General features: G+C 37.8%; 1 protein-coding gene across 1 annotated transcript in view; it reads left to right on the top strand.

The window, feature by feature from the left end:
- The window catches only part of LOC121317112 (succinyl-CoA:3-ketoacid coenzyme A transferase 1, mitochondrial-like), a 75,230-nt gene that overhangs the window by 59,140 nt on the left and 4,064 nt on the right, over positions 1 to 12,026 (top strand). Inside the window, exons 14-16 of the mRNA XM_041252728.1 lie at positions 1,474 to 1,563; positions 3,141 to 3,221; positions 10,356 to 10,457. Of these exons, the coding sequence (XP_041108662.1) occupies positions 1,474 to 1,563; positions 3,141 to 3,221; positions 10,356 to 10,457 (273 nt within the window). The remainder of the gene's footprint in view (positions 1 to 1,473; positions 1,564 to 3,140; positions 3,222 to 10,355; positions 10,458 to 12,026) is intronic.

Raw genomic sequence — 12,026 nt, 5'->3', positions numbered from 1 at the left:
AATGCTGGAATTTTTTGGTGATGGGTTTAGAGAGGAGATGTTTTCAACATTGTCAGTGCTGCAGGCACATATTGCACACACTAGAACAGGTTAGACAGGGGTTGTGGATCCTGCAGCAGAATAGTTTTCCTCTCACAGTTTGTTGCGGACAAAGGATTAAAATCTCACAGTAATTTAAAAAAACGCACACCAAGTGATTTTTTTTTTTTTTTTCCTGGCATTGTTAGTTATTACTCCAACTCTATCAAAGTGCAATACACCTATCTGTATTCTCTCTCTCTCTCTCTCTCTCTCTCTCTCTCTCTCTCTCTCTCTCTCTATATATATATATATATATACAGCTCTGGAAAAAATTAAGAGTTTCTCTGGTTTAACTATTTATAGGTATGTGTTTGGGTAAAATGAGCATTTTTGTTTTATTCTGTAAACTACTGACAACATTTCTCCCAAATTCCAAATAAAAATATTGTCATTTAGAGCATTTATTTGCAGAAAATGACAACTGGTCAAAATAACAAAAAAGATGCAGTGTTGTCAGACCTCGAATAATGCAAAGAAAATAAGTTCATATTCATTTTTAAACAACACAATACTAATGTTTTAACTTAGGAAGAGTTCAGAAATCATTATTTGGTGGAATAACCCTGATTTTCAAGCACAGCTTTCATGCGTCTTGGCTTGCTCTCCACCAGTCTTTCACATTGATGTTGGGTGACTTTATGCCACTCCTGGCGCAAAAATTCAAGCAACTCGGCTTTGTTTGATGGCTTGTGACCATCCATCTTCCTCTTGATTACATTCCAGAGGTTTTCAATGGGGTTCAGGTCTGGAGATTGGGCTGGCCATGACAGGGTCTTGATCTGGTGGTCCTCCATCCACACCTTGATTGACCTGGCTGTGTGGCATGGAGCATTGTCCTGCTGGAAAAAACCAGTCCTCAGAGTTGGGGAACATTGTCAGAGCAGAAGGAAGCAAGTTTTCTTCCAGGACAACCTTGTACTTGGCTTGATTCATGCCAAAGCTGCCAGATTCCAGCCTTGCTCATCACCGATCATCTACCACATTTCACTGTGGGTGCGAGACACTGTGGTTTGTAGGCCTCTCCAGGTCTCTGTCTAACCATTAGATGACCAGGTGTTGGGCAAAGCTGAAAATTGGACTCATCTGGGGGTGCTTCAGCAAGGCTGGAATCGGGCAGATTTGTCTTTGTGAAGGGCGCGTGAATCAAGTCAAGTACAAGGTTGTCCTGGAAGAAAACTTGCTTCCTTCTGCTATATATACACATTGTCCAGTGATGCTTAATTGAAACTACATAATATGAAAAGTACTGTGGCACTCTTAGGAAATTCATAGGCTATCTGGTGCATCAAAACTCACTTTTAATTGCACTGCAGAGGGAAGAGGAAGGGGCTTCTGCTTAATGGAAATGAAAATGATGTGTGCTTCTTCCTTTCTTTCTGTGTTTTTTTTCAGGGTAAGATGGTGAAGGGGATGGGCGGTGCTATGGACCTGGTAGCCAGTGCAGGAACCAAGGTGGTCGTTACCATGGAACACTCAGCCAAGGTAGGAAAAAATATGTTTTGGGGTTTTTTTTTTTTTTTTTTTTTTTTTGTGAAATTGCCATTGGTTCCATTTCATAGACATAAAATGTGATTTATATATAGGGGAAAAATATTAAAAGTTGTTTTAATATGTTCCTACTGAACCTACACGTGAAAAGATTTCCAGTGCAAGTTCATGTGTAAACATGTTTCAGATACTTTACTCTTGGTAATGTTGCAAAACCAGCTAGAAACCACTCCAAAGCAGTCTAAGGACTCTGAAGTCCAACTAATTTATTTCACACTGGTTCTATAAAAAAGCACAAGCTTGATTAAGTGCAATGAGGGCTTCAATGTTACACAGCCTGATCCAGCGTTACACATTTAGAACACATTCAGTTCTGTGCTCCTCATCACAGATACAAATGCATTACCTCAGCTGTGCATTAAAAAGCAGTTGGAGTAAAGTTGCTCCACAGAAGCCATCACCAGTTTCTGCCTAAATGACTGTAGCTGACTTGAAATCCTACACAGAGAATCGGTTGCAGAGAGGTGTTTTTCTGGCTTCCTGGCCACATTGCCCAGGCCCACTGTAATAACATGGCTCATTTTATTAGAATAATTGTGTGCACAGATCCTAATTTGAGAATTGTTGTTGCTTTTGGAATAACCAGTGAAGCGCTTGGGCTGTTAATCACACTCCAGCTGCCGTCCTGGGACTGTAAGCTGAAATATGTGGCCCCTTTTTTGCTTCAACATGAAATGATTCAAAACTGTTGGACATAAGCTGTGGATCGCACTTTTTGTCACAGACATATCTTAACAGCCACTGGAGTTCAAGCATCAGATTTATTTGTGCTGTGTCAGGTGCATTGGGAAATGGTTGTCATAGATGGCACAGGCACTACCCAAAATCCATTTGCACCAAATCTCTTGTCTGGGTGAAAACAGAATCATAAATACTGGCGGGTTGTCAAAGCAGATCAGTTGAGTGTTTCTCTTTAAAAACTAGTTGATAAGCTTCTGCCGTATTGTTTGACCCTAGTTATGCCTGATGCAGCATACTATTTTGCAACGGTTTCTAAGGCAACCTGTCGCTTTGCACAGTTGCTGTTATGTTCATTTTTGTGAATTTGAATGGCTTTTTACATAAGCCCAAGGCACTGCTTAGTGTTTGTATTTATATCTGTTTTGTTTTGGTGTTTTTCTGTTAAAGCACCACATTCTAGAAACATCCAGTTCCTAGAACTCAAACTCGTATGCATCAAAGTTAGCACTTTTACAAGGCTTTCTTTTTCCCTGTATAACCTGCTGTCTTGAAAAATTATTTAAGTGCTGTAAGTTGAAGAAGTTGAAAAGGAATCTACATGATTTAACAATAAAGGGCCCCTAAACAGCTTTTAAAACATATGTGTTAATCCATTGCAGAATTGACCAAAGATCCTATACATTGTCAAATAACAAATGCTGAATATATTTCAAAAGGATAAAGTACATTGGGTATCAGTTTATTTATGTTTGTTATTGCGTGTGTGTGTGTGTTTGTGTTTTAATAAAGAGTTAGATAGATTAAAATTAAGAGAATTGTACTTCTTTCAGGGTGGTGGACATAAAATCTTGGAGAAATGCAACTTGCCGCTGACAGGGAAGCAGTGTGTTGACCGGATCATCACAGAAAAGGTATTGCTGTGGAGACGATAAACAGTTTTTCAAACTGTACAACTACTTGTGTAGTAGGATGACCACATCACGGCACTCAAGTATAAGGATTAAAAGTACTGGTAATGTTTTGTTTAAAAGGTTCAGAGTGTCTATGTGTTTTGTTTCTACCCAAACAGAAAGACACTATTTTGAAAATAAAATAAAGATAACTTTTATTCATTTTATTGGTTCATGTTGTCTTGTTAAACTGTACAACAAAATGTATTAAATGGCTACGGAATGCAGTGAAGCAGGAGTAAGCGTTGCCTTAACACTATAGACCAATATTCATTAGGTGTGCTGGTGTGCATTGCTTCTCTATACATTAAGCAGCATGTTAACGATTTATAAGAGATACTTAATGCCTTGGGATTTGGTATAGTGTTCATTAATATGCCTTTTTCTTCTATGAATAGAAAACACACAATATTTGCAGTAAGTGAGGTTGAAAGTCTGTCTAAGAGCAGTGCTTTCTGTTCCTAGTGGATTGATGCTTAAGTTCACTGTCACAGTTTGAAAGACACTCATAGATAATGATATGTTTCTGGGTTGATAGAAATATTGGAAAGGCTGCGGGAAGCTTGGTATTGCAGTCAGCAGTGTTGCATCGGCTCTATAAACGCAGTGCACAGTCACATTTCATTTCTACTGATATTATTCTGTCAGCATTTATGAACATTAAGTTCTTCACCACAAATAAAAAGTCATAAATCCCAGAAATAAAACTGTTGTGAAGTCCCTTGGATTGCTCATTGAATAATGTTGTCTGGTTACTTTCCAGAGACATAAATAAAAATGATATTTGCAATAAAATTGGCCTTGCTGTATATAAGCCCGAACTAGTGACAGAAATACTAAAAACTGCAAATGCGCACAGCCCAAAATATCAAACACAGTTTTTTGTAGGTATCACAAATACTATGTGGGCTTGCTTTATTTCAAAAGAGATTTTGTTTAAAATTGTACACACTGTGAAGAAGTGTTGCTTGTAATAATCAAACCAAACAGAAATGAATGAAATGAAAAACGCCATAGTGTGTGTTTATTTACGAACAAAACAAAATAAACAAAGCAAACTTCTAATCCCGTTCTAGGGACGCAAGTACTGTAAACTCTTTTTTTTCCCCTATCTAGCAGCCATGCGAGCTAAGCTTGTTCCCCTGTAAACACGAATAACCATGACCAAATTATAAATCCAAACTGTCAATAACACAGTGCCACTGGATCAGTTTTTATGCACTCTCCTTCCTAACATACGTTTTCCTCTCCCTGTCCTTCCACTGTCACCCAAAATGGTCACCTTTTAATTGCTTGCTTAATTAATCCAGTTGACCCCAATCAAGCAATTAATTATACAACTATGGCCATTTTTCCCTGATGTAGTACCTGTTCCTAACCCCAGGGTCCTATAGCCACCTATTACAGTTTGGAACATATACCCAGTCACAACACCACACACACACACACACACAATGTGGGCTAAATTAAAAACTTTAACATTTATCTTTCTTTTAATATATATGTTAGTGCAAAATACTGTACATACTAGGGATGGGTCGGTATACCGATTTTTTGGTTTACTGCGGTTTAGGTACATTACGGTATTAATACCGTTCCTTTTCTGCACTGCAATTATCGTAATTCATTTATACATCGGTAATTGCATTTTTCAACTGCAAACACGCTTCTTCTAAATCAAGCGATAGTACTTGCAGCCTTAGTAAAGTGTCTGAGGAAGATCTTTTTGTGAATTGATACTGTATTTTGATAATGATTTTGAAGGAAACTGTCAACGACACAGAATACACGTTTCAATTGCTGTGTTCTGTTACCCAGAGCTTGCTGCGCCGGCTGCTCTTGGCTGCTGACTTTCCAACGTCACACACAGCTTTAAGAGAAACGCCTTCTCCAAACTTTGCAGCACAGCATACATTTTCAACATCCTATATTTACTTTTGTCTGGATTATCAACAGCCAGTTTAATATAATTGATTAACATTAACTTTATACTAAAATTGTACATCACTTATCACAGATTTAGTACATTATGTTTGTTTAATTAATTAAATTGATTTATTTATTTAATATAGCGTTGACAAGGCTGTTCATGGCTTCATTGTATAATGACAGAATGTCGTTCGCCTCCGCTAACAAGGTGGCAGCAGTAGTTTTAGTGGTTATTTGCATTATGATTAGCAGGTCACTCGTGATCTCTGCATCGTCCCTTTGGTTCACAGCCGCAGCCAGCCTCCCGCAGTAACATTTCAAAGCTGTGCTGGGCTATGCAGAATCTGCACAGATTTCTGTGGGTGTTGAGTGACGTCTACAGCGCATGTCTGAGATTCTGTGCAGCACTGTGCAGAACTGCGGAAATCTGAGCTATAAGAACACGACCAATGTCTCAAATAAAATTAGCACAGACCCGCAACTGCAGCAGGATAGCCTGCTTATTATCAACGTAGTTTTGTTTAAACTAGTTATAACAGCAGGGATGGGACAGTATAAAATTTGCACGGTAAGATAACCGTTAAAACAAATATTGTGGTAACCTTAATATGAAAATGAATGGAGGGAAATTATACAACAAAAAGTTCAAATGATTATAACTGGCTGTTACGCATTTCCTGTGTATTTATTTACAGAAACTTAAGTGATTTATATAAAATGCTGCTGTTCTAGGACCTGTTTGGATTTTTTTAGGGACACAAAGCTAGTCTAAAATGATCAAACAGCCTCTTGTACTGTGTTGTCTCTACAAAACATTTGATCCCACAGGACCATTTATTTATTTATTCATTTGTTTATTTATTTATTTGTGTTGTGGGTTTTAATCTTAATCACCTGTTTTCTGTTGTATTCTGTAATTGGCAGCATAATTAAAAGGGAATTATAAATTATAATCTGCACATTTACTCTTTTTGGGTTCAAAGCCAGTGTAAGAAGGCATATGCACAGCATGTGAATCTAGATTGACAGGTTTGATGGGAGAAAAAAATGCCCATTACTAAAATCTGTTAAAAACTGTGTAAACAAGAGATCAACTGCTATTCAGGATTCTGACAGCAGCCCTTCACCACATAAACAAAATGAACCTGCAAACATTTTAGTGGCTCTCATATCAACACACAGTAACAACTGATGTCCGGTTAAAGCATCTATGCGTAGTTTTAAAAATGCATTGCTCTAAAAAAAAAAAAAAATTTGTTGACTAAAAAGAATTGGCAGCCTCTATTATTGAGATTATCCGAATGTGGGGGTGTCTGTTCCAACGTATATATGTCTGTATGTTACAAATACAGAAGACAAGACCTTCCAATTCAAAAGCATAAAGTGTTCATTATTTGTCCTTCAGAGTGATGCGTCCAAGTGCTAATTAAAATCTGATTCATAGGTTATTAAAAATTTCTGGCAGAAATAAATGCAGTCTTCATTTTTGAATGAACCATTATTTTCTATTTGACAATTATATACGTGCCACATTTTCATTCTTTGAAGATATCAGAAAACTGAAAACTGAAAAAAACTGAAATGGTGTAAGTTGCTTCTATAAAGATATCTTTAACCTGAATTTGGGTTACAGTAGCCTGTGGGTGTGAGCTTAATCACCTCTGGCTTGAGCTGTCAGGTAGCACAGGTCCCATAGCAGTTGGTGGAAAATAAGTACCAGTGAGTCTCCACATGTGGAATATCAACACTGCTGTGACACTGCTTTGATGGAATTCCTTTTGTGTGTGGATAAATATCATTCTGTAGGATCTCTACCACCATTGTGTAAAATGTAATCTCATTTTCAAATGCATATGGCTGTGGCAATATCCCAGATTTATAAAGCTTACCATTGACTTTTGTGGAGGTTTAGAGATTCAGTCTGATAGTATTAATGATGATTCAACTGGCTTCAAAATGTTACACTGTATCCCATTAACACGTTTTTTTTTTTTTTTTTAATGCTGTGGGTGCCAGAAATATATACATATATTGCCAGATAACCATGGACAGTAACTTATACCTTCAGGCACTTGAAAGATAGCACAAGACTTGACGGTTTGATTTAGGCCAGCTGCAGGATTATAAAGAATCTCCTGGAGAAGCTAATTTCATGCATGTATTTGTACTGTGCTCAGCAACCGTTTCAGAGTAAAGGTTTCAGGAGAAAAAACATTTTGTCATGGGTTTAGGGTTCATTAGCTTTTAAAAAAACATCTAACTGTTTACACTGATCCTCTCCTCAACGCTGCACAGTCCAACAATGAATATCTTAAACTGTAATATAATGAATGTGTGTCTGTTGAATACATTTTTCCATAGCTGTGAGTGCCCTTTAGTTCATCAAACAGCAGCTGCAGTAGCCCCCTGTGTAAACATTTCCAAAGCTCGTTTGAGCTGTAGGGACACAAGCTCTACATTTAAGAGCCTGCATGTTTTTCATGTTCTTGCTATTTACTTGTGAACAATAAAGTGTTATCTTAGCACTGATTGTTGTCAATCTGTTACCTGTCTGGTATTCGACTAGAAACTCAGTTACTGATTGCACCTCTCGATGTCATTTTACAGGAAACACGTATTCTTTTTATACATAATAGGCTGTATTCAATTGATCTAGACAGTGTTGAATCTCAGTCAGTAGCAGAAATAAGACTCTTATTGCATAACAGTTTAACCCATTCCAGGTTTTACTACAAGCTTGATTAGCCACTGTATAGGGAACAAGCTCAGGTGTGTTCTTTTAAACTCATAGTAAAACCTGGACTGGATCAACGTGTTCTGCAATAGGAGTCTTATTTCCATCCTTGTTAGTACTTTATTAGTGATTTCAGTGGTGGCGGTATTAACACCTCTCACAATGCAAGTCAGTTTCTTTCTATAACAACATGTTCTGTAGAACTTCAGGGTGCTCGTACTGGGATTTGCAGTCGTTAAGGTCAGTGTTATGGACCCCACTGTAGGCTTATATAAAGTAAGACCAAGTTGGTAATTACTGTAATTTTCATTAAAAAAAGTAACAGCAATCAAGTCTAGTCTGGGGTCATCAGCACTAGAAATTCACAAATGCTTACCCATTCTTACATTAATGAGCAAAATATAACCCTGCAGCAGTCAGTCAGCAAAGGATCACGGGTGAAGTTTAGGCTTATTGATTGGAAAGCAGAGCCATTTCTGAAACAGGGATTCCTGAGACTGTCTGCATTGTGGGATCTGGTTCTGGAATTTTTGCCATTTGCTATCATTTGTTTTATGAACATGACCCTTAATGTACAAATTTGAAGCAGAAATAAATGCACTGTTTTATGTCAACTATGTGCATTTGCTTGTATGCAGGACTGTTTTTGTCAAAAATGGAAGAGATAAACATAGACCTTAGAAGTCCTAATATGGGATTATAGTTTGAATTGCCATCCTTCTGAATTGAAGACAGTTTTTAGAGCTGTTTTAACTTTTGTGAATATGGCCCAAAATGTGCAACAAACATTTTCAAAACTGAAGGGAGACGAACGTGGAATTTGAATCAACTGCAGCTCTTACTATCTGCCACAGGTCATGGCTGTTACGAGTACAGCTGCATTGAATAGTAAGGGTATAAAAGCAATGATTCACAGCCTCTTACCTCCATTAACTATTAACCATATACAATATGACATTTTATTTAGAATTAGCGTTGAATTTTATTTGCTGCGATGATGAAGCCAGTGGCACCAACAGAAGTGCTTCATGAACAATCATTTTTGTCCACAGTTGAGATCAGCAGGTTTTCTATTGATAGTGGTTTTCATTTCAAAGATGCCAGTCATTTCCTCATGCCGATCAGCTGAAGCCATGATTACTGTTTATTCCGCCTCATTATTTAACATGTCTTCTGTCTTGCTGCAAGGCTAATTGTAATCAAACAGTTATGCCCAGGAAATTATGAATATACTTACGGCTTCTGTACTTGACATGTGGACCTGCTGGCCAACATCTCTACAATATAGATGCTATCATTCTGGAAGATCCTAAAACATTTGTAAATATTTGTATATTAGAATAGAGAATTTACACTGTAAATGATCAAGATGAGTTTGGAATGAAGGTATGGGTATTGACTGGGGTACTGCAATGTGTTTTTGTACGTGTTCAGATCTGTGTAATTGGGCATGTTGAGTCCATGTCAAGACTGTCTCTCAGGTTTGGGCCAGCCTCTCAAGCTTCCTCACTCACACTCCTTTATTGTTTTGCTGTGGCGAGTCCTAGTAGAAATGGCAGTTCGGCTGCTGAAGCAGGTTGATCTAACCGCAGCTCGCCAGTGTCTTTTCCTAGTTTGGGATGTGTACTGGATTAACTAGTCAGGGATCTACTGGGGGGCTTCTGCCACTCCCTCCCACCAAAATTCAATTAATTTAGGGGAACAGATTTGTGGATCACCTTATACATGTTATCCCACTATAGATTAAGATAAATATCAGGTAAAGTATACCATTGGTATTTATTTATTTATTTTATCTCTAAAGGCCATGTGTGTCATACAGTACAAAAGCAGTTCAAGTAATGGATAACCACATAATCTCACAAACAAGTGTAGTTTATGTAAGAGTGTGGGGAGTGGGAGGGGGAATATCTGAATATATGTACATGAGATAACCACATGTGCTTGTATGCTGGACTGTTTCAAGAAAAATAAGAGATACAAATTCATTACCAACCCACCCTAGAAGCTCTGATACTAACTTTTAGCCTTTTTTGTGACAATGTAGTTATCCCTTAGGTTTCACATATAAACCTATGCGCCTGGGTCTGGCTAAAGATAAGCACAAACGCAAACCATGGGGGGCTAATGTGTTTATGAAAACACATTACAATACAACAGAATGCAACTCTTTTTAAAATTGTCTCCCAATACTTAAGTGTATAACTGTTTGTGCAATGATGCAGTAAACAGAAAATGCTAAAGAGGACCTACTCAACAGATGAAGCATCAGTGAAGCACCTACAAAAAATGTACTGAAGCTCCACAGTGGTCTCTTGCCTACAAGTTGCCAGTCTTTCAACTTTTTACACCACTTTAAACATATTGACTTTGCTTCTTATAAAAACCCTGAAAAACAGGGCTGACAGTGTTTTTATATGTTATCCTTACAGGCTGTGTTTGATGTAGACAAGGACAAAGGACTCACCCTCATTGAATTATGGGAAGGACTGACAGTGGAGGATATCAGGAACTGCACCGGCACAGACTTCACAGTAAGTAAAGCAGAACTCAGTTGGGAGGTCCAAAAGAAACAATGTCAGGCCTATTGCAGGGGTGCTCATCAAATACAGCACATTACAGCTGTGGCTGGGGATGCAAGCCACTGGCATGCTTGCTTTTATTAGTGTTACAGTCGTCGTAGTATGGAGGATAATAAATGTCATAATTCAGCAATAAGGATACCTGTGTGGATACGCATTCGCAGACCAGAGTAGTTGGGCAGTTAAAAGATAATGAGAAAGTCCCCAAAGAAAGTGATTTCTGTAATTTCAAATTGTTCTATTGAAAGATATAAATGTCTGAGCCTGAAAGATGTAAATGAAAGAGACTGTGTGATCCAGTGGTTAAAGAAAAGGCTTGAAACCAGGAAGTCCCCGGATCAAATCTCGGCTCACTCACTGACTCACTGTGTGACCCTGAGCAAGTCACCTAACCACCTTGTTCTCCGTCTTTTGGGTGAGACGTTGTTGTAAGTGACTCTGCAGCTGATGCATAGTTCACACACCCTAGTCTCTGTAAGTCGCCTTGGATAAAGGCGTCTGCTAAATAAACAAATAATAGTAATAATAATAAATTAGAGATTCAGCTTGATAATAAAACAAATGATTACATAACATGCATAAAATGAAAAATAACATTCAAAAAAATAATTTCATACTTCATTTTGTATGAAGCCCATGTGTTGCTTATTGTTGACAATTGTCATGATTGAAAACCATCACCTGATGATAATTGTATAATAAGTAAATACATAATCATCAATTGTTGAAATTTTGTGATGCAGAAAAGCAACAGAAGTGGTTAAAACTAAAGAGTACAGCAACAATCTCAAACGGCAGTGATACAACTAAACAAAATAGGAGAAACTACCAGAAAAATAGCAGAAAAACTCGGTCTACCGAAAAGCACTGTGTGGGCTATTACAGAAGAAAAAAAAAACACAGAAGAACAGGAACTACTGCAACTAGCTCCAGGTGTGGAAGACCAAGAAAGATTTCTGCAAAATCTGGAAGAAGAATCGTCTGAGGAGCCTGGCAAAATCCTGGTTACAGCAAAAGATTTGACATAAGAATTGAGAGATGGTCAAGAAATTCACTAGCAAACAACTCAACGATACCTTAACAAGATGAATGTCCATGGGCGAAAACCAAGATGCAAACCTTTGTTAAAAGCAATGCACAAAAGAAAGCGATTGGAGTTTATATTGAATAAGTAGCCTGATGATTTCTTCTACCAAATGTTATACTCAGACGAATCCCAAATATAACCTTTTTCACCAAGAAAGCAACAATAAGTTTGGAGGAAGAGAGGAGAAGAATTTAAAGAAATGTTCATCATGCCCAGTGTTTAACATGGTGGAGGTTGCCTGATGGTATGGGCTTATTTTTCTTCCTCAGGCACTGGCATCCTTTGTATTGTAGAAGGATCAATGAATGCTGCAAAATATCAAGAAATGTTGCACTCACATTTGTTACACAGTGCTTGAAGGCTTATTAGTAGGAAGTGTGTATTCCAGCAGGATAATGACCCTAGGCATTCTGTTAAGTCTACAAAATACATTT

This window comes from Polyodon spathula, chromosome 1, assembly GCF_017654505.1.
Source record: "Polyodon spathula isolate WHYD16114869_AA chromosome 1, ASM1765450v1, whole genome shotgun sequence".
In the NCBI taxonomy this organism is placed as follows: Eukaryota; Metazoa; Chordata; class Actinopteri; order Acipenseriformes; family Polyodontidae; genus Polyodon; species Polyodon spathula.
This window is presented reverse-complemented; position numbering and strand designations above follow the sequence as displayed.